Genomic DNA, 23,279 nt, shown 5'->3' with positions numbered 1-23,279 from the left:
CAGCTGAGGGAAGACACTGGGCCTCAGGAAGGTGATTCCTTTCGGGACCGTCTCTCTGGACCGGTCACCTCTTCCTGGGTCAGAGCCACTGACCCCACCACCATCTGTAATAGTTTCCTCTTTTGCCTTTTTCTTAACATCGTGCTCCCATCTCTCTCTGTCCTTTCTTTCCCTCTCTTGTTCTGTGCTCCCTACCCCTCCTGGTCTCCTCTTTATTTCCATTTTCCAGTGGGTCCCTGAATTTTCCTTCCTTTCTAGTGCTTGCATGCAGAATAGCCCCTGCAGATGCTACAGTACTAATGACATCAAGAGTTCTCCCAGTAATGCCTGTCCACCTCTCTGCTCTCAAAAGAGTGTTCACAGCTACATAGAGAAGTTCATCTCTGTAACTGCCACAGCTATGCATTTCCTACGCTGCTTTGGTCCCTTTTGTTCTCTTGACTTTCTTTTCTTAAAACAGGTGCTGTATGTAGACACATGGTTTAAATGGGTTCTTTCCAGCAAGAGGGGACCACCAAACTGAGATGGACTTAAAAGTGAACAAATACTTCTCATATTCCCTTGACAACAAAATACAATGACTCAACAGAGAAGCTTGGCCATGCCTTAATCCCACGTTAAGTGGGTCTCCCACTGATTACAACTATTGGTGTGGGGTTTTCACATCTCATGGTATAATGTTCAGCATTCTGTGAGGGATGTGCTATAACGCTGACGGCTAATTACAGGGCATACTTGGACCAGAGGTATTGCAGAGGCTGCAGCACTGCTGCAAAATCAGAAAGCTGTGAAGACTTGCCAAGGAGTAGGTAATTTTACTGTTTCATGAAATAACACATGGCAGGAACTACAAGAACAAATGTCTCCTATGTGTAGTATGTGTCCTGCACTGAAATATAAAGAGCAAAGTTACGCCATCCCAGTCATATCATCCTATTTGGAAGCATCCTTTTGTTGGTATCAACATACTAAAGCAAGTTCTCTGAAGAAACTGCTGGAGTCAAGATCAAGGAAGAAGAAAAATGGTGTCTCAGAGATGTCTGATTGGATTTGTCACTCAACGTGATGTTAGCCATTTTAAACAGCAGGTTAGCAAAACCATACATTGGAATTTCATGCTGAGCTTAGCTGGGAACTCTCTATGCACCAGTATTCCTTGTCACAGTTTCTCTTGTAAAAGAATGTCATGACACAGTTCATTGCTTTGACTTAAATACTTTATGGCCTTTGACCCTCTTGAAATTTTTTACAACCCTGATGACCAAAAGTCTTCAGCCTTACAACGCACAGCTGTGCGCTGTTCTGAGGATTAGCAGTTGCTTTGGCCTATAGACAAGATGGCATGGAACAATAAATGGATTCTAACTTCAGACTAAAAAGGAGAACCTTGCATACAGCTACTCTTTAGCAGCAGTTGAGAACAGTATTTCAAACTGCTTACCTTGGCCACAAAGGCTGCAACCCTGTTTCTTGAGGATAATGTGTTCTCACTTTGCCTTAGGAAGCTTCCTCCTAGACTGAGACTTCTGTTCAGTCCCAAATTGTTGCCAAGATGTCCGAGTGCAGTTGAATACAGAACTGGAGTTGCAGCCAGACCTCCGCTAACAATGCTGCTTGTGATTAAAGATTTGCTTTTATGGCGCTCCCGGAGGAGCTTAGCGTTGGCTTCTTCAAGTCTCTCATTAGCTCTGAAACATTTGGAAGCACACAAAGGGTTACCCAAAGTTACCCTCCAGGTCTTCACTATTATTTGACTTCTGAGATTAAGAGCCTCCCAAAATAGCACATCATTTGACCTGAGCTTGTTTGGAGGGCCTGTTTCTAAGAAGTCACACAAGGTGCAAGGAGCAGCAAGTGTTACCCATGCTTAGGACTGCTCAGCATGAGGGCCTGAAAGCCTTCTGTGAAAGCCATGTGTTTACACAGCTTCTTCTGGAAGGTACATCACATCCCTAATAAGTCTGGGCTGGCCCCCCCTTCCCAAGGAAAGCTCAAAGCTCAGAGCCTTGTGAGCCTTTTGGCTTCTGCTACAATAGAAGCCAAAAAATGTAATTTCTATTTTTTTTTCACAGAATGGAAATCTGTTCTCTGAGAGGTCTGCCCTTACTCTATAAAGGACACGAAATTCATTTTTTCTGTTCTACAGAGGATGAGATTATAGAGACTGGCAAAAAAAGCTGCCAGTTAAAACAGCATCGACGTGAAAAGTATCCTGTTAATGCCATGAGCAGTGGTGTTTCTGCTGAAACATTAAAGAGAAATGAAGGCCTGCTGAATGGGAAGGGTCTTAAGATACTTTTCCCCAGAAACATGCCATCATAGGCTTTCACACATAATGCCGGCCAGGTGCAGAAGAGGAATTAGCAAGAAATATGCATGAGGAAAAAGGAGTCTCTTATTAGCAGTCCAAAAAAAGCACAGACTTACCTTTCCAGTTTCTTTGCTAGGCATCGTCTAGTTTTCACTTCCTCCAGGTACAGGTCCTTGTACTTTTCCACTTCTGCCTGTGCACATTCTTTTGGAGAAGTACTCTCTTGCTGGGCATTTTTTATCTTGTCCAATTCACATTCAAGATCTCTAATTCTGTCTTTTAGCTGGTTTCTCAGTGAAGCATGATGACTGGCTCTGATGTGTTCTAGTCTGTCCTGGGAGGCTGCCTGTGCCTGAAGGAGGTAGTGCACCTTCAACCACCACAAAGAACAAGAGACCTCTCCCCACCTGTCAATTGCATGTACCCAGTTTCAAGGGCCCAGCTGGGCTCAGAGAAGTGGCTGTGCCTCCTCACTGCCATCAGCAATCAAGGCAGAACCCTGGAGCTACCACCAGGGGAAGTAATTCTTTTCTCTCAGGCAGAAACCCAATTGAAAGCTACCAATGAAAGGGCACTATCTCTGTCGGACGGGGCAGAGAGAACAGGATTCCACAAAGGCATTAGCAGGATGCCTCACCTCCTCCCCATCTCCACACCTGCAACTTCAGTCACTTCTTTCCTGAGCACTCTCCCCCCCTCCAAGGACAAAGCCGGACCTGTAGGTCTGGCCATGACAGCTGGAAGGTGCAAAACCCCTTCAAGCACGAACAGTGAGAAAAGCAGACCAGCGGACAGAGATAGCCCCAGGCACTGCAAAATGGAAATCTACCTTGGGAAGGCTCCTGATTTAGGGACCTGCTGGCACATCACACACCATGAGAGCACTCCTGCCCAACCATATTCCCATCTCCCACTGCCCTTCGGCACAGGCACAAGGACAGCGCTAACACACAGCATCAGGCACCCAAAGCCAGACACTTAAAAAATGATAGCTACAACCAAAGTCTCCACAGTTTCCATAGAGACACACATCAGAAAGTCACTCACTTGCAAAAACAGATTGACTTCTTGTAGTTTTTGTCTTATTTCTTGGCCTGCTCGTTCATCAACCTCTCTTTTATACTGTTCTATTTGGTTGTGATCCACCATGTTAGTCTGCAAGTGATGTTGGAGTTTTGCCACCTCTTCTTTCAGCTGGCATTTGCTCTTCTCCAGTTTTTCACAGTTCCCATGCAGGGTAGACAGCTCTTCTCGCAAATCTCGATTTTGTGCTTCTAGCTGCATGCTTTTTTTAGACTCTGTGTCCAGTTGCTGGGAAAGTTCAGCAACCTGTACACAGGGAAAAAAAAAGAAAACCAGAGGGATGTAAAGGCAGTGAATTCTGTTAAAATTGCTGAAGAGGTTTTCCATGGAGCCTGTATTTATCATCTGCATACTCAATATCAGAAACTAAGTGTAACTAGGCTCTTCTTTTCCAACAAGATCAGCCTTCACATCATTTGTGAGAGGATGGGAACCTGAGGAATCCTTTTGCAGTTCTTCATGCAAAAACGCTGTAAGCTTCTGGACTAAAAATGAGTCAGTGCAAAGGCAGTAACTGATTCTGCAATGAGGCCTTCTAAAGCCAAGCGCAGCTCTGAAAGGCGGCTTCTCTAGCAATGAATCTGAATGCCAAGCGGAGAAGTGTTTCAAGGTTACATGCTACTACTGAACAGCCAGAGCAGCCGCAAAAACATCTCTGGCAACAATACTGCTGGGTCCCCATGCCAAGATGGGCTGAAACAGCTACCTGTGAAGAGTAAGTTACAGCACTTCTCCTATGTCACCTCTCCTCATCGTACCCTGCACAGCAACAACGCTCTTCAGAAAAGGAAAGTCTCAACTGCCTCTGGCTAACTCGTGCCTGAGACAGGGCTCAAGGGTTCTTCTTGCTGTGCGAGCAACAGCAGCGTTCCTCTCCTCTCTTCCAGAGGAGGAATCCGTCTGTCAGGCCTAGGTGATGCTGCCACAGCCTCACACTGCAGCCGGGCCTGAGCTGAGGCCCGCTGCTCTCAGCCCTGACCCTCACCCATGGGTGTGATGTCCTGGTAGGACGGCAGAACTGCCCATCCCTAAGGCCCGGCCTGGGGATCTGCACTCTTGGCTGACCCTGCCTGCTGTCACCGGACCTGTTCTGCTCCTCTTGGTGAGTGCCTGCGGGATGGCTCCCTGGCCCGTGAGGTCACGGACCCTGCCAGCCTTGCTGCCACTCTTGGCTTGCCCTTCCTCTGCAGGACAGTCTGCCCTTCCTGTGCCATTGCAGATGCTGCTTTGCACTTCAGGATTGCATCTTTACCCGTAATGACAACTACATCAGTATTAGTTATAGTCACCTCCTTCTCTAACAGTAGAAAATCATTGAGAAAGGTCAATCAAATCCAAAATACAGCCAAGGAAAAAAGGCATCAACACGACAAGAAATACAAGAAAAGCTTCACACAGGTTTGAAAAGAAAACACCACAACCAAACCCCAAATTAAGCAGAGCTCACCTTTGTTCTCAATCTATCAACTTCACTGACCATTTCAGAATATCTGCTCTTCATTTCTCCCTTCAAATTAAGCTGTGACTCCACTTCTCTCTCCTCATACATCCTTATTTTCTTCGTTGCTCTACTGAGAAGTCTCTTCAACCTAAACAGCAAATCAGTTCATAAAACAATGAAACATGGGAATAAGCAACCTTTTCCATATGCTCTCAAGTAAGGAGTGCACACACAGCTTTCTTCATCTTTAACATTGTCATGGGTTAGCCACTACAAACATACTTGATAGTACCAGGAATTGCTGAGAAAAAACCCGCTTTTCCTGTGCCACCAATCACCTGGAGCATCCAAATTTCCGCTGAAAAGATGAATAGAAGACCTCCTTCCCCAGCCCTGAAGAACTGCAGGGCAACCTGGATTAGCAATTCCTTTTGCAGCTGTAAGTAAGTATAGCCTCATGCACAGACGTACCTTGAGGGACTAACATGAGACTACTACTTGTTCACAGAGTACATATACCTATTCCTAAAGTTCAATAAAACTGGACTTCTATTCAGGGATATCTCTTCACCATATCAAAAAGCCATACCTCTTGAAGTCTTTCTGCAGTTCTAAGTTTCTTCTCATTTCTTGGTCCAGACGGAGTTCAACTGGGCGTTTCAACTCTACCAGTTTCTTCACTTTCTTTCTTTCACTCTCACACTTTCAAAACAGAAAAGACACATGACACACATAAAACGTAAGAACAATTGCTGGGTGCAATATATGTCTCTAGCATTCTCCACAGAGAAGCTGCAGTTCATCTTCATCTGTTAGCCAAGTTCCACTTTAAGTTTCACAGCAAACAGGCCAGTATTGAAGAACAAAACCAGATGCCTCCACTGAAATGAAGGTGGAAAAGATGCTGGACTACTTTCAGGAGTTCTCAACTCATAGCAAGGATTATGTAGGTATGCTTATCATGGGAGAATACAGATCAATCTACAGCTTTTACAGGATCTTTACTGACCAGCAGGCAGAGGAATTTGATCTTTGGGAATTTTTCAACATCTTACTCCCTTCTGCCATTACCTCCACCTCTTCTTTGTGGCTATTTACCTATGCCGTATTTGCTTTGCACTTCCTTTACTCCTCTATGGAAGAGGAGGGAAAGACTGCCCCTTTGAAACTGTCAGCTATTTCTTGTTTCCCAAGTACTAGTTCATTTCCCCAGAATTCCTTCACTATGTTTTTCTGCAAGGCTTTTAAGCATCCACTGTCCGGAAAACATGCTGCTGCTCCTTCATGCACTGCACTGGAAAAACTTCAACCCTGCCCAGAAAACAAGGGGTCAGAAGATGGCCAGAAGGAATCCAACAGAGAACTGGGGAACTGCAGCCCTGCTTGGTGTGCTTAACTGATGCAAACCATACTGGGAACTCTTTCAAACAGAATCACTCCAGAATTACGCAAGATACCCAGACAGCTTTCATTTGCTTCCTGGATGATCCACAAATCCCAACCCCAATCCACAATCCCAATCCCATCCAGAGCTTGGATGGCAGGGGTAATAAAAAAATGCTCTTTATATAAGAACTTGACCAAAAGGTTAACATGGTTCTCCCAGGTACTGCCTTAGGTCTCTGGAGAATTTTCTGGATTTACCTGCTCAAAGAGATCTGCCTTTTCCCTGTCAAGTTGAGCAACACGCTCCTCGAGGTTGGATCTTGACTTAAATTGCTCTTCCCACATGTTCTGCAAGTCCTTTGATGTCAGAGCCAGCACATTCTGCTTTTGCACCTGTAAAAGCAACAGTGTCAGAAGAAGAAACTAAGGTGACCGTAAAGAAAACACTGCAATAGAAAGCTGTAACTTAAATGGAAACTCCTCTCCCCAGCAAAGGTCTGTGGTTAATGTAAATGTGGAATGTAAAACACAGCTTGGGAAACATAACTAAAAAGAGAAATTGAAGATGTAAAAACAATGAATGCTATGGGGTGACGAGATGAGGTTGCAGCTTTGGGGAATAACAAACATACAAAACAATACAAACAAAACATACAAAATTACCCTGCAGCTTTCTTCCAAAGGTTCTCCAGAATTCATCACATACTTTATAATGTAACAATTTCTAGTGCCCACCACAGAAAATACCCTACCCTCATGACTTCAGTAAGAGCTGCACATCTCTTGAGAGCAAGAAAATGTTTTGAAATTGACAATGGTATTGATGGTTCTACCTAAAGGGACAAAGACTTGCCTAAAGGATGCATTTGAGTTGAACAGAACTTGCTGATTCAGTTCAAGTATGAAGACTGAAAGTTGACTAGATGCTTTTAGTGGCATCTTTTAAGGAAAAAAAAAAGAAAATTACAGAAGCAAAAAAGGTAAAAAGAGATGTCTACTGGCTACAAAAAGTCACAAAACACTTAGCACAAAGTCTTAGATAAGAAGAATCCTTAGGGTGCATGACTTTCTCAAGTGTCCTTACAGAGGAGGTAAAACACTGGGTCTTACGACAAAAATTGACATGGCCTCAAGACAAGCTCTGACAAAACTGCAAAGATAATACAGATCTCTCAAGTCTGGTCTCCTCTCTCAGCTTTCAACCACAGATCTCCAGATGTCCACAACATCCACTCTATCAGTCCTCTGCTATGGTTTAACCCTGGTAGGCAGCTAAGCATTACACAACCACTTACTCACTCCCTGCTGGTGGGATGGGGAAGAGAATTCATCAGATGAATCACACTGATGAACACAAGTATCTTGCACACCACAACACAGATACAAACCACAGCAGCACAGAAATGAGGAGATTTACAGCCTTTTCCCTTGAGGGTGCCTTGCCCTAAAACCAGATGGGTATTTAACAGCTGTGTGCTTACACAGCCCACATGATCTTTTCATCAATTACCTTCACAAAAAATTCAAAGACTAAAGCAGTCATTCACAGAAGCTTGTCATGTACCTGTTTGTGGTGGTCTTCTGCAGCTGCCTGTGCTGTCTGTAAGCTCGTTATCAAGTCTTCCAGGCGGTTATGAACCTATAGAAGCATTACAAGAAGCAAAAAGGCACACCATGACTTTCTAGATTGAAGTTACACCTCACTGACAAAAATAAGTATTACACAGAACCTCTTCACCTCTTTATTCCTACACTATTTACATCCAACCAACAATGATCAAAATGGCCTTAGTTTGATGCCACTGTAAAATTGTTAGCAATCATCATCTCTGCCATGTGGCACAGAGAGAGAGAGAAAAGACCATTAGGGATACAAAGAATCTTCAGTGAAAACAGGGAGGAGTAGCTTTTCTCATCCCCAGTACCCTTGAAAATCATGCCCTATTAATCAAAGCGGAAGGATTTGTGACTGCCTTCCCACTTCTCTTGACAATATCAGTACATCACAAAGTTCAACTATCACATGTAGTGATTTTCAAAATACCTTCAGCTATAACTGAGAACTACAGTCGTAACAAGAACCCTAAGCCACTGGCTACAACACAAATACAACAACAACAAAATCTCTTAATTCAGGCCACAGAGCTAAAATTAACTGCTGTGTAGCAGTGGTAAATTCCAAGGCTCACACTGAGTTTTGCAGATACCACAGGCAGTCCTCTTCACTGTTTCATGAGAACAAACACACAGCAAGTAGCCAAAGGAAAAGCAATTCTGCACAGCAAAAGCTCTGGGATGTGTAATTTTTGTTTCAGTCTGATGATGTCAGCCAGGTCTCTGGCACAAAGGGCTTGTCATCAATATACCCTGTGGAATTTCCACAAGTTAACTTAATGAACACCTTAAATGAAAGACATTGCAGTCCCCAGAGAAGCATCTGACATTATGAAGGGTCTAAAGCAGACAGTAGTTACACCACAGTATTGCTTTCAAATCCTTACCTTTTAGAGTGTTTGACTTGCTATAGCACAGGAAAACTTTCAAAACCAGATGGCTGGGAAGTAGAGCAGGCTGCTTTTTGAGCAGCATCTATTCAGAAAAATGCAAGAATGAGCTCCCCTAGGCTCTCCAGGAAAACCTCATCTTAAAATTTTCCCACAGAAATAGGTAACTAGGCTCAGGAGTCTCCAAAAGGGGAAATTTGTGAGCAGCTTACTGAGGCAGAGGCTTGCAGGTCTCTCTGAAGGGCTTCAATCCTGTTGCTTTGTTGCTGGACAGTGGCTTCCAATCTGGTGTTTTCAATTTCAAGGCTTAAAAAGAAATACAGAAATACAGGTCTTACTATAAAAATCTGCCAGAGCACCAATTCCAAAAGAACAGTGCAAAATATTCAAAATCAAGAGCATCCTTCAAAATCATAATAATTTGCTGTGATGCAACAAGGCTAAGTATCTATCCAGTGTTTTCCACCCAATCCCTGCAAGCAACAGACACCTTGCCCCACTGTGTTGTTCTCTTACCGCTGCACATGTTCTTCCAGTTGTTTTATAGTAGTGTTAGTCTCAGAAGATGCCAACAGCTGGTCCTGCAGTTTCTGGGCAGAAGCTGTTGCTTCTCTTTCCTTGTTATCCAAGGCAATCTTCAAGTCAGTAATACAACGCTCTGACTGAAGAAACTTTTGTTCCATCTCCCGCAACTGTAAAATCACAGGAAGAATCCACAGTCGTCAGGTGAGCTTTTGTACAGAGTCAGCTGCTGCCGGAGGATTCACGTGCTGCATGTAGCTGCCCACAGATACTGGAATCTCTGCCCAAAGAACTGTAATCATCTCAAGTACCTTCCAGCTTTGCTTCTACTAGCAAATGAACACAAGCTGTGTTACTTCCTCATCTTCTACAGTGGCCTCTCCCATCCCTCCATGGACTTCCTAGAGCACAGTTCTAAGCACTGACACTGCCCCTCCGACCCTTTTGGTGACTTAGGAAGCTCTTTGTATTCAATCATTTGCTCCTCCATGAAAACATGAATTAAGAAGTTCATCTGTCTGTAGTGACTTCACAAGTCTCTCATAAGGATCAGATTTTAAATTATTTTTCTTTTAGAACTCCAAGGCCTCTATACCTCAGTTCCTGGAAAAACACTGTGAAAGGTGGTCCCTAATTCAGAAATAGCTTATACTTCCCTTGTAGGAAAACCATTTAAGGGTGGCAAATTATAGCAGGGCCAAAGAAGGGGAGAAAATGCAGAATAAGTTACAAAAGCATCCAGAATTTGACATGTTACCTGGTGGCAGGACAGGGTAGGGGAAGTGGGGGCAGGGGGAAAGCAGGACAGCATAAAAATGTCCAAACACAGCAGTCCAGTACTTCTACTGTTCTTCAGAAATCAGACAATCTGCTTGGCTAAACCAAAGGCAACAAGCTATAGACACACCAATTTATTGTGTAAAGCACCTTCAGAAATAAAAAAATTTGTCCAAGTATGCGCATAATGTCTACATGTCAAAGACACGGACACCAAGTTTATTAAACAATGCAATTGATTCACACATCATTAAATCTATCCTGTTGACTTTTTCCTGGGGTTTTAGGACAACATCCAATCCTACTTTTATTAGCCACCCTAAGACTATTCATATAATTACACGATGTACCTTGGTTTTAGCCTTTTCCAATTCCTTTTGCAAGCACAGCTTGTCTTCCTCCAGGTCACTGCGGTAGCGCGTAGTAACTTCGAGTGAAGCTTCTGACATAGATTGCTTTTTAAGAGCATCAGCAAGCTCCTGCTGCAGCTGTCTGATCATGCCCTAACGAAACAATTAAATGAGCATGAATATAGCTGTAAGAACATGAAAAATGCCTTTACTCTGACTTAATTTGGTTATACAATTAGACCTGTCTTTTTATTGAACTGAAGTGAAATTGTCTGTCACCAGCAGGCATGTGCACAGACAATCACCTCTCCATCTTTCTCAGCTGAGCACCCCTTAACTCTCAGCAGCTGTTCATGAGGATTTCTGTTTTCTAATACATAAAAAAGATCCTGGTATTGTTCTTCTTCTTGAAACCATACATAAGCACCCACTGCAATCATGGGAATTTTTCTAACAGAATCCAAAGAAATCTGTTGTGATGCAAGAGCCATAGTGTGATTGCAGAAACTACTTTGTTGACCAAAGGCAGGACTTGGTATTCCATTGTTCTTTGTTCTACTCCTGCATTTTAGAAATCTAATTAAATGAATACATATATCTAAAAGCTCTTTTTAGATATACTCTAAGAATATGCTGAATCACATCCTCTTACAGCTGTCTTAATAAGTACGTTTTAGAATAACAACTGCCCTTATACTGACATATTAAGTTTACCAAAATCTATAGAGTTCATACAGTTATATAGATGTAGTATTTTCAGAGGGAAAACTGTTGTTTTGGTATGTAGAATACACAGCAATTCACAGATTAAAGTGACTGACAGTATTGCTGGAGTTCCCTCCCCACACCCACCTTAAAGTAACTGACAAATGAAGAATAAAGCAGTTACCTCACACATGCCTATATTTATCTCACTCAAAGATTCTGGACTTGTTAGGAAGAAGGAAATGTAATTTTAAATCAGTATTCAAATCAGTAAAGGAGCCAAACCTTACACCAACGTGTCTATATATGGAATTTTATTAGTTCCTATTTTCTAGAAAGTAAGGGAGATTAAACAAAATGAGTAAGGCAATTTTAAAGTCATTGCTCTATCTGAAATTGGCCAAAATACTCTATCATTACAGAATACCCTATGTACTCCTAGGAACACAGACAATGATGCATTCTCCAGGCAGGCCCCTTAGAGCCCCCAGAATATACATAAATTAACACCTAGACACTATAATACTCTTCAATTTTGATAGCAACTTACAGAGAAGCAATGTTTTTCCTCTGTAGGAATTTATTTTAAGTCCATCTCACACAATTCACTCATCTGCATCTTCATTTCTCAACTGTCCCATATTGGATCAGTCTTCCTTTTATATCACTCTTACTTCTGTCATCAGTGCAATACTTCAAAAAAACATTAAATACCTAAACCAATTCTACAGGGCAAAAAATGGACTAAGGAAAAGAGATGAAAAAAGTTCTAGAGAAGAATCACCTTTCTTGATCAAAGCAGACGTGGATACCTTTTTTCTGCTCTCTGCTCAGATCTGAGCAGTAACATCCCATTTATCAAAATCTTACACAATTTCAAGAGAAACACAACAAACCAGAACAAAATATCATTATCCAGTCCCTTGCATATAGCTTGTACCTGGAACACTTTAGAAACACAAAATAATTTCAAGAACTGGAAAACTTTAAATTGCTCTAAGTTTGTAATTTACCTCTCTCTCTATTTTGTCAGTCTCATACTTGAAGACTTGTTCTCTTAAATCAATACACTTGGCATTTAATTCCTTGTTTCTCTCTTCTACTAGGTAAACTTGCTTTTCAGTATCAGCTCTGAGTTTGTTGAAAATATCATTAAACCGATCTTGCACATCATTCACTACTTTTTCTTTGATGATCCCCCTGTTCTGCAGATCTTCCAGCTGCTGACGGAGCAAAAGGTTTTCACTCTGGAGCTGGGCCAATCGTTCCTGCATGGATTCCTGCTTTATTATAAGTTTGTTTACTTGGTCTTTCTCCAGTTGTCGAGCATGATCGTATTCCTTTGCCTGACACTGGGTTTGACTTAATTCTTTTTGTGTCATTTCTAAAAGCAATGTTTTTTCTCTGAGCGTTTGTCTTAACTGGTGAAGCTCATTTTCTAGACTATTAGCTTTGCTTTCAGCTTTACTCAGCTGCTGAGACAAGCTCTTGCTGGCTTCTCGCACATCTGAGAGGTCATGATGGAGCTTGTCTTGCAAACGAAGCCATTCGTCACGTTCCCTCTGAAACGTTCGTTCGACATCACTTTTTGCTGACTGGTGACGTTCAAGTTCTTGAACAGCAGTGTTCAAGCGGGAACGAAATGATTCAATTTCTGTCTCTAGTCTGTCTTTGCTTTCTTTTGTCTGCTCAAGTTTGGAAGTTAGCATTGTGGATTCTGTCTTTAGTAAGTTCAGCTGTCCATTGTACTGAAAAACTGTCTGTGTTAAAGCTTCCTCATTCAGTTTAAGTTCCTTTTTGAGATCTTCGTTTTTTTCTTTCAAGGTCTCATTTTCCTCTAAAAATTTTCCTTCTTCCTCCTGGTGCCTAAGTCTTATTTGATCAAGTTCTAGTCTTAGCATGGCAATCTCATCTTGCAGTAACTGATTTTTGTGCAACAGATCCTTTTCTCTCTCAGTGTCGGATTCCTGAATGACAGAGAACATGAATAAATATCCAGGTGGGAAATAAATCTACAAAACCACTTCAGCGTTAAACTGCATTTTAACATTTGTAACATTGCAACATGACTTCAAAGATGAAAGTGACATTTCAGATAAGACACAAGCTGATCTATGAACCAGTGCATGTGTCCAACACATGCATAGAATGAAAGTGTAATGTATCCGTAAATAAACATGCCAAATATACAATGTCTTTTTTTGCCATAAAGCAGCAACAAAATAATAAAATTATTTAAAATATTTCAGGTATAAAGGTCTTAAAATGACAGTGCTTTTTTGTGTGTGCATGCCTTTAAAATATTCCCTTTTAGGTTAATTTAGCTGTGTTACTGATCTGGTAAAATCTATGTTTACCACAGGTAAAATCTCTGTTTACCAGGCTAAAAAGGGTATTTTCCTTTTTAAACGTCTTCTTGACACTATTTTTTAGCATTACTGAAAGTTAGCTATACAGCCGAATCATCCCTGGAATGCAACAGTGCCTGTTTATTATACAAATTTTTTTCCATGTAAACATATTCACCCTATATTTCTTGGGCAGCACAGCCAAGAACAAATAGTTTTTCCAAGAATATCACATTCTTAGTAAATTCAGTAAACTTTTAAAGACTTTTTTTTTTAATACAGTGCTCACGATTGCTTATTCTCCTTCAATTATTCTAACTAGTATCGAGTTTAATTCATTGTTGACCTTCCTTCATAAGATTTTAATATGTCGAGGTGAAAAAGAACTTCGTATTTCAAGTAACTAAGTTTGATAACGGAATAAATAATTTAAAAACTCCCAAGGAATGGGAGCACAGAGTGAGTGTCAAACAACTTCCTTCCTGGTCAGTCTGGATGTAGGTAGCTAGGTGTTTCACTGCTAGAAACCTTAGAAAGTGAAGATAAAATGCTGAGGAAATAAAAACAAGACAGTTTAAAAAACGGCATAAACAGTGTTTTCTTTTAGTTTTCCACCTGTACATGCAGTTCAAGTACATACAGCACTGATACTGCTTTCCAGAACTTTTAAAGACATTTTTAAAGACATAAAGGAAAACAGAAGAGGTATTTGCACAGTAAAATTACACTGGTAAACTGTAAATAATCCATCAAGAAGCAGAAAAAAATATTTAAGTTTTATTATGACTTTAGAACAAACATGGTGAAATTTAATTAATTAGAAAAAAATCTGCTTACATCTGAACTTTTTCCTATAGTTCTTCTTGTCTCTTCTTCTAGTTCTTTTTGTCTCCAAAGGTGGTTGTTCAAAATGCCTTCTTGCAGGGCTCTGGCACTCTTTTCCTGAGAGAGCTGTCTCTGTGTTTCATCACGCTCGTCTTCAACCTACAGTAATACAATTCAACTACTTGCACCTTCAGAAAAATCAAAGCTAGCAACATCTTCCCACTCTCCCTTTTATTCTTCTAAATATTTTTGCTTTCCACAGTTATGATAATCCATCTATAAATTTTAATTTTCTTCTGAAAAATTAAGAAGAGATATAGAATGCTTTGTAATAATTTAGAAAAACAACTCAAAGCCAGGCTTTGAAATACAAACGAAAAGAAAAGGGAACAGACTACTTGGAAACCAGCTGTTTTCAAAATCTGGCAATAGTTACCCAGTGCCTCTTCCATTAACAAAGTATCTTTCAAGTGTTTAAGCCATTATCTAACGTACCTGTTTGAAGAGCTTTCTCATTGTTACTAACTCCATTTCTAAATTCCTTGATTGTAACTCAAGTTGCTGTTTCTCCTCCATCTCTTTACAATATTGCTCTTCTTTCCTTCTGAGTTTTTCTCTTGTTTTCTCATATAGTGTTTCTATTCTGAGCCTCTTTTCTTCTTCTTGTTTCAAAGTAAATCTGGGATTTAACAAAACAGTTGAGAAACTAAAGTACTGACACAAAAATTAGATATTCCACCCTATGAACTTGCAGAAACAACTCAAACCATAAAAATGTTAAGTATTTTCAGATTTTATATTTTTACTTTAATTTTTAACTTTTTAAAGAATTCTAACTTTATCCATGGTATCAGTTTTACAATATATGGAAATAAACCATTGAGTGTTTTATCACTTTTAAGTTTATCTAGGTAAACATACCGAGGTATGCACATTTCTGTTACTTTCAAAGAAGTCATCTTCATATTACAGACATTTCGATCAAGAGGAGTTTGTTGCTCATCAATCAAAGCAATATAAACTTTTGACTATGACTAATTTACATTTTCTTAATATGATGAGCATTGTCTGCATATTATGGATTCAGTGACTGCAAGTAATGCTGATGAAGCAGCACATCACTTACCTCTCTGACAGACCCACCAATTTTTTAACAAGCCTTTTGTAAGTCTTAAACCCTCTGCATTTCTAAATATATTTTTGAAAATTGACTTCATTCTTGAGTAAATAGAAACTGTGTGCTTTTCCTGTGGTCAGCAGTTGTTTAAGTTTAATGTGATTAAAAATAGTTTTAAACCTCTAAGGATCTACACCTGGAAGAAACAACAGCAATCTGATTTTGAAGATTATCTATAGAGAAACCCTTAGCGAGTATCAGCTTCTTTACTAACTGACACAAGTAGCAATAAGCACCAACACTGTAAGAAGTGGTCCATGGTGTGCCCACAGTACCCAAACAAAAAAAGCACTTTTGTGTTTCACGATTATTTTGAGTATTTTTTCCTAATATGTTTGTGACAGTCAACAAGAAAAAAAATTATTTACATAAAAATATTAACATAAGAACAGTGCTGGCAAGTGAAAGTCTGCTTTAGAAATTCTGCAAAAACAAGTATCAGCAACCACTAATAAATCGTTCAAAAGATTGACAGTAACATTTGTATCTCAATGGTTTATATTGCAAGAAAGAAAGCTTTACATATAATTTTTAGGGTAATTTCACAAAAAAATAGCTTCTAAAAGTGTAAGGCTAACATTGCTTTCAAAATTTATTAAAAATGAAAATATTAATTATTCACAATTGATAGATACTTGAGAATTTTGAAAAATGGTGGCTGAGGTAAAGCTAATTTTCTTCACATGGGGCTGTGTTTTGAATTTGTGCTGAAAACAATTGATAATATAGACGGTTTTGTTATTCCTGAGCAACATTTGCACAGCAACAAGGCATTTTCTGCTTCTCCCACCACCCTGCCAGGGGCTGTGGGTGCACAAGAAGTTGGGAGGGAAGACAGCTAGGACAGGTGACCCAACTGACACACGGGATTTTCCAGACCATATGACATCATGCTCAGTATGTATAGTGGGGGGAAGAAGGAGGATGGGGGGGATGTTCAGAGTGATGGCATTTGTCTTCCCATGTAACTGTTACATGTGATGGAGTTCTGCTCTCCTGTGGATGGATGAACACCTGCCTGCCAATGGGTAGGGGTGAATGGATTCCTTGTTTTGCTTCGCTTCTGTGCATGGCCTTTGATTTCCCTATTACAGTGTCTTTATTTCAGCCCACAAGCTTTCTCAGTTTTACCATTCTGATTCTCTTCTTGCCATCCCACTGGTGGGGAAGTGAGTGAGCAGCTGCGCAGGGTGTAGTTGCCAGCTGGGCTTAAACCATGACAAACTGCTAAGTCCAATTCAGGCAAAGCTGGGAATAGCTTTGTCTTCCTCATAATCCTCTTCACGTACCAGGAGGCACAACTCAAAGCTCACTTCCCTCAGCCTCTCCTCACAGGGCTGGTGTTCCTGCTCCCTGACCAGCTTGCTAGCCCTTTGCAAAACTCACGCATATCAATTAAGATCCCTCTTGTACTAGCCCAAAAACTGGACACAGTGCTCTAGATGTGGTTCAGTAAGTGCTGAGTAGGGGCAGATAATCACTCCCTTCCATCTCCTGATCTGCTGCCATTGGCCTTCTCAGCTGCCAGCTCACACTGGTTCACTTTCATCTTGCTCTCTGGCAAGACCACCAAGGTCTTCTCAGCAAGCTCCCTGGCCAGGCCATCCCCAGGATATCATCACAAGAAGATCTTCCTTCCCAAGAGCAAGGCTTTGCATTTGTTCTTGCTGAATTCCCTATGGTGTGTACTAGCTACTCCTGAAGTGACGTAAACAGAGGTTAAAAACCTCACCTCATCCAAGCCTAGCTCAGGATTATAGAGAAAGGGGCACGCCTTAATTTGACTTTTCAAATAAGCGAACATGAAAGCAAGTAAGCACTTGCTGCTTCTCTAAACACTTCTGAGTTGCACTCTGTGGAGTTACCTGAATTTCTAATATTATACACCAACACCATACACATCTCATAAATCACCTCTCTTGTAAGTCTCATTTTCCCATACAAACTCTCTTATTCTCTTCTCTTGCTATAAAAAAAAAGTGAAAACAACATCCAGACAATTTTAGATGGTGGTAATATTCAGGTGTTTGGTTTTTTTTCACCTGACATTACATGCTTTCTTTATAGCATGACTTGCCCATGGGACTCAAAATACACAAAATCAAAAGACTAGAAGCTTCTCAACCATCACATGTATCATCAGCACCTTCTGGAACATTAACACTGACAAGGTAACACACTATCAGAACACAAGATTACATACTTAAGACTTTGGATATCACTTTTCCATTCCACTTCTTGATGAGCCAATACGGATTTCAAATCTTGAGTCTCTTCCGCTCTTAATTTTGATTCCTGCTTTTCACTTTCCAATTTTCTTACTTCTCTCCAGACTGCTGCATACCGATTTTTTTCATGCTCTATTATTTGTTCATATTTAAGAAGTATGCTTTGAATTTTCAGTAAAATAGCAGAACCTATTTTGAGATAGAAAAGACAAAGCTGCACATGTGCATAAATACTTTCTAATGTGTAAATTATTTGATTTGTTGTAGGTGATAAAAGTTTTGGTAGTGGGAAGACTGAAGGCAGTGGGAGTTCTGTGTGAGAAGAGGCTAGGGGTTGTCCCATGCCAGACAGAGACAATGGACCCACTGCAGGGCACAGCTGAGCCTTTCAGCCATGCTGGTGGCACCTCAGAAAAATGTATTTAGGAGAAGACAAAAACACCACTCAGGCAAAGGAAAAGGAAACAGATACAAAAAACAGCTCTGTATACACTCAGGTCAGTGACAAAGGGGGCAGTGGGGAGGTGGTACCTTAGATATAAATAAACTAAGACACCTAGGAGTGCATACAATGAAACCACGTTTTAAAATACTAACTTGTAACATCTGAGGAAAAAGTGACTTTAGAACATACCTGTATGATCCACAGGAAGCTGTTCTAAGAGCAACATAGCCTCTTTGTAGGTGGATGTCGGTAATTCGACATCCTCTGAAGTTGTGTCAGATGAGTGAGTCAAATCAAGGTCATCAGTTGCATCCATTTGTACGCCAACCTACAAACAATATAGTATTTTCTGTATACTACTATGTAATATTACAGATGCATTAATGACTCATTCTCTCATTCACATTCCATATCTGATTGATCCCATCCAAGAGATTAAAAGCTGATAAAACGATTTATCAAGAAACTAATTTTATAGTACCTTGTTCTTTCCACTCGCTGTTTTTGCTGCAGGTCTGGAAAACAGAAATGTATTTCAGTTCTGGAATGTTTATCTTGCATTAAGAACAATATCTAAAGTTGTTCTGGAAACCTAATTTCAGTAGGGAATTAAAGTAAAATTTAATACAAGAAATTTTTCAAATGTAGGTGAATACTGGAAAAAAACTGTCTATCATCATTATTGGAAGATTTTTTTTTCACAAGATATTAAGCAAATAGTTGAATTAACTCTTCATTCAAAATGATAGGAATCATATAGCTATAGACATGGAGATACACAGATACATAGTTATGTGCATTCCTTGAAGTCAAAGAAAAATAATTTTGGATTCTCTAGTGTAGTTAAGGCTGACTGGGATGGAGTTCGTTTTCTTCAGAGCAGCCCACACAAAGGTGTGTGTTAGATTTCTCACCAAAACAGTGCTGACAACACACCGGTGTTTTAGCTGTTGAACAGTGCTTGTACCATTCAACAATTTCTGTTTCTCATTTTGCCCCCTACAGTTAAGTTTGAGGTAGGCAAGAAGTCAGGACGACATACAGCTGAAGAAGAAATAATAAAAAGAAAAAAACCCAAACCCTAAGATGCATGTGATGAAATAGCAACATTGTTCTTCTGTAAGTCTCTCCTCTCCCCTTTTCAATATATAAAATATATGTTTACATATACACTGACCTTTGGGTAATTTTTTGGCACTTGAACTTGGCTAAGATGTTCAAAGCACATTAAGCAAAAATGATGTGTTTTGAAACACAGAAGGCATCAGGTCATATTGTCACATGAAGGAATAAAAACCACTGTACACATCAGGTTTACAAAGAATTTACCTTTAGCTTTAGGTCAATTTTTATCATTAAGTAAGTTTTACTTGTAACATTCCTTCTATTCAGTACCTTCCTTCGCCTTGAGATGTTTCACTGAAAGTGCTACTATCCAGTACTTGAAAATTATTCCCCCTGGAAGAGCACATCTGCTGATTAGCCTTCTGCTTTGAAGTCTGTCCTTTATTTTTCCTTGCAACTTCGGGATTCAGGGCAAATTCACTACATTAAACAGAAAGGAAAAAAAAAATCACCAATTGAGTAACTTTACAGAAAACACTTCTTTGAAACAGACATACTTAGGATGATGTCCAGAAACAACTGAAATGAAAAATATCTCTGATAAAACACAGACTTAACTCTTGAGCATTGTTGAGTATTTAAAAGTATTTAAAAAACCTTGCCCTAAGGAATGAGGGGGAAAAATGGAACCTGAACTGGATTCAGGCAGTATCTTACATCCAGATCAGAGGAAGTATTAAGAGCAAAGATTCCCTTGAAGGACAGAGAGAAAAACATTCCCGCTTAGGATTACATAAAAATATCAATGCCTCCTTCAAACTTGAGATTCATTAGGTAATATCTTTTCCCTCTGCCTAAAAAAAAATGTGGTTTTCTTAAATGTTTGTGAAGCAGTGGACTATCAGTATGGCTTTCAGCATTAAAGAAATGGCTTCAATATTAGAAATACATTCTACAATACTAGAAAACCTGAAAGATACTTAAGGAATGCTACAAATAAGAATTTAAGATGTCTTTAGTTTAGACTTTCATTGGCATTTTAATAATTTCTGACCTCTCCTCAGGTGAAAAGTTCTTGTTGACTCTTTCTTCTGTAGTGCTTTCATCCTCCATTTTCAAACATTCATTCTTCCTCAGCGTAAGCTTTTCTTTCATTTGCTGATCAGTAATGTTACCCAGTGGTGTATTTAATTTATCAACAATTTCCTCTTTTGCCACTGTCTGCGTATTGAAACATCTTTCTTTGCTTTTTTCCTTCTCAACCTAGAAAAAAGGGTAAGTTTCATGTATTAGTATTTTCATAAAAGAGAAACACAATATCCAAGATCGAATAATTCAGAGTTTACCCCTGAAGAAGTGTAAAATGAAAAAAAAAAATACAGACAAGTATTTTCACAAAAACTGTATTACAAAGTGTATTATCACTGAAAGTACTTCAAATTCAGTCATGATTCTATGATGTAACAGAAACATAGTCCTTAGAAAGAAAACAACAGTGTATCTTAAAACAGGAACAACAAAAATGTAAAAGCATTACTGATGGATTAAAGAGTTAGAAGGACAGTACAACGTTAGTTGTAAAAACAGAAATAAAAAAGTCAGGTGCAAGTGTGCTTGGCTACTGCTTCCTCCATGGAGGGTAGGCAGGGTGGCAGGGAAGAAGATTTCAAACCCACAAGTAGAAGTTCCACTCACAGCAAACAGGAATTTTACTGAAGGGCAATGAAGACACATCATGCAGAAATCACAGCAAATGAAAATTTCAGTCAAGACCCTGTTCAGAAGCTATTTTCATTCTTTGTTTCAGAATTGGAACTGATTTAATTGTGTGCACTTCTTTTTATGTCAGTGAAGTGGTAACTTCTTACACTGGAACTGAGTGCCACGTACTGTTAAACAGGAACAATAGTGCATTCTGTGTTTTCTGAAAAAGGGGGGAAAGGCTGCTCTCTTTATTGATAAGTATTGTATTTTCATTAAAACAATAACCAATTTGCACAAAGCATCTTCATTTAATGATGAATAGCTGAAGTGAACAGGACCATTGATATGGAGAAAGACTAAACAATAAGGAGTAGCAGGTGAACTACCTCTTTTTGCAGCTGTACCTTCTCTTTCTCCAAAGCCAGGAATACTGTTTGCAGCATTCCTACCTTACTCTTAAATCTCTCCATATCTCGTTTTAGCTCTTCATCAAGACTCCTTTCCAGCATGCCACACGATTCCTGAGCATTAGTGAGAAGACTTTCAATTTCTGTTTCTCCTATATTACTGGTGGTAAGGCAGTCCCTGGGAACATCATCATTAAATTCAGAGTAGTTTTTAAGTTGCATTTCTGTTACAGAATGTGCATTTTCATCACTTGTACAAACAGGTCTTATTTTAGGAAGAATATTAGAAATGTCACCCAAAATACTTGATTTTAAGCTATGTCTCAGGGAGTAAGCAGGACCTTCCTCTTCATTTTTGCTACTTCCATTAGCATTCTCTTCTGTTTCCATAGTAGGCATTTTCTTTTTCTCTCCTTTTGCTAGAGAAACCTTTCTGTTATCTATATTGTTAATGCCAGCTTCTTCATCTGTATTCCAGGTATTGTTTACATTTGTCTTTAAGCTATTTTGATCAGGAAGAACACCATGACTTGGAAATACAATTTCCATTTTGGGTACTTTTCCACCTAACGTAAGTTTAATATCTCCAAATTCACCTTCCCTTTTTAACTTATTACTTGATTCTGTCACAGGAGATGAAATAATGTGAGAACTCTTCGATTCTTCACCAAAGCCATCTTCTGGTATTTCTTCCACAAGGGAAGCAGTTTTCCCAGCTTCATTTTCACCAAACAACTGCTTCAGCTCTGCTGTAATGTTTTTAAAATTTGTTTTCAATTCCCTTTTCTCATTTTCAACCCACATTCTTTCATATCTTTCTTCCCAAGGTTTTAGATTTAACTCCTTGTCAGCACTCTGCGATTCCTCATTTTCTGTTAGGGCTTCCTGACGTGAAACTTCTGCTTTGTCAGTCTGATTTTCATGTGCTGTTTTTTCTATCAAGTTGGTAGTTTCTAAAATATATTTATCCTTAAGTAAACAGGTACAGACAAGAAAGTCACCAAGAGAAAGGAAGTTACAGTTAATCTAGGTAATTTCTGTTGCAAACTCATCCTATAGTATAACAGAAATAACAGAAACATATAACATAAAATAAATATACATATATATATACACATAAGAGAAATAAGCATCAAGGTATTTTGAAAGCAATTTTTATAATACAAATCAAGGGATAGTAAATTAAAGGTTCACTGACTCACCTTTTTCTTAAAAATAAAGGACTTACTAGCTACTAGGACTTACTAGAGACAAACAGTTTTTCTAGGATTGGAGTTGTCTAGACATTAGGGTTGCTTTTACCTTTAAGCCTGCCTGCTTTTTCTAACTGGTGGCCTTTGTTAGAAACCAATTTATTGTTTTATTGCTTTAATACCATTTTTCTTTGGAACTGCCAATGTTTTCTCACCCTCCTTCCTCCATTATTCTCTACTATCTGGCATTTTACAATCCCTTGCCAGCTAAACTAATACACTGTTAATGAACATGACAAGCTTTTTACTGTCCCCCACATGGAGACCTGGGCCTGTTTCTTCACCCAAGATACAGAAATGCTAAATTCCATTCCAAGCTCCGAAGAACAGCATTTATTAGGGAAACCTGTCCCTTCCTTCCCTCATCCCAAAAGCCAGGAACCCAAACTTGTGTGAAAACCATACCATGCCTCACTCAACCCCACCCAGTCTCCTCATGTCCCTCACCCCATGCCCTGCTCCTCAACCGCTCTGACGGCTTCCGTCATGTGTCACACTTTTCCCAACATGCTCCCTCCCCATATGCTTCCTAGTGCCTTCCATACAGGCCTACAGCCCTAATCCCAATGGGCTGAGACCACCCAACTCCTCTCTCTCTTCTTGTTAGCCAGGCCCTTCTCTCTCTGCAAAAGCTCCTGCTTTCAGAACAGGGACGGAGCCCCTCAGCCAGCTACCATCTGTCCCAGCCTGTCCATTCCCCAAGTTCACTGCCCAACCCCTACCACCTTCCAGCAGGCCTAAGTTCCAC

At 39.9% G+C, this 23,279-nt stretch overlaps 1 protein-coding gene across 11 annotated transcripts in view; it reads right to left on the bottom strand.

Annotated features, from left to right (window-relative positions):
- Window positions 1-23,279, bottom strand: part of LOC103614851 (ankyrin repeat domain-containing protein 26) — a 53,335-nt gene that overhangs the window by 6,822 nt on the left and 23,234 nt on the right. For 8 of the 11 annotated variants that reach the window (XR_001861632.1, XM_017733067.1, XM_017733065.1 and 5 more), the window contains 19 exons: window positions 21,258-22,247; window positions 20,222-20,430; window positions 19,498-19,647; window positions 18,584-18,617; window positions 18,292-18,430; window positions 17,633-17,846; window positions 14,748-14,931; window positions 14,265-14,411; window positions 12,093-13,046; window positions 10,375-10,527; window positions 9,242-9,417; window positions 8,938-9,031; window positions 7,786-7,860; window positions 6,480-6,614; window positions 5,425-5,537; window positions 4,842-4,983; window positions 3,359-3,640; window positions 2,428-2,663; window positions 1,442-1,688 (listed from right to left, as the gene is read on the bottom strand). Coding sequence is in view for 10 of the 11 variants with exons in the window: in XM_017733067.1 (XP_017588556.1) it covers window positions 1,442-1,688; window positions 2,428-2,663; window positions 3,359-3,640; window positions 4,842-4,983; window positions 5,425-5,537; window positions 6,480-6,614; window positions 7,786-7,860; window positions 8,938-9,031; window positions 9,242-9,417; window positions 10,375-10,527; window positions 12,093-13,046; window positions 14,265-14,411; window positions 14,748-14,931; window positions 17,633-17,846; window positions 18,292-18,430; window positions 18,584-18,617; window positions 19,498-19,647; window positions 20,222-20,430; window positions 21,258-22,247 (4,674 nt within the window). In the remaining variant the exon portion in view is untranslated. Of the gene's footprint in view, window positions 1-1,441; window positions 1,689-2,427; window positions 2,664-3,358; window positions 3,641-4,841; window positions 4,984-5,424; window positions 5,538-6,479; window positions 6,615-7,785; window positions 7,861-8,722; window positions 8,811-8,937; window positions 9,032-9,241; window positions 9,418-10,374; window positions 10,528-12,092; window positions 13,047-14,264; window positions 14,412-14,747; window positions 14,932-17,632; window positions 17,847-18,291; window positions 18,431-18,583; window positions 18,618-19,497; window positions 19,648-20,221; window positions 20,431-21,257; window positions 22,248-23,279 lie in introns of those variants that run through there. The other 3 variants (XM_017733070.1, XM_017733073.1, XM_017733075.1) reach the window with 3 other exon arrangements.

Source organism: Corvus brachyrhynchos, unplaced genomic scaffold (assembly GCF_000691975.1).
Source record: "Corvus brachyrhynchos isolate BGI_N302 unplaced genomic scaffold, ASM69197v1 scaffold32, whole genome shotgun sequence".
Classification (NCBI taxonomy): Eukaryota; Metazoa; Chordata; class Aves; order Passeriformes; family Corvidae; genus Corvus; species Corvus brachyrhynchos.
Note: the sequence above shows the minus strand (reverse complement) of the source record. Positions and strands in the feature narration are given on the sequence as shown.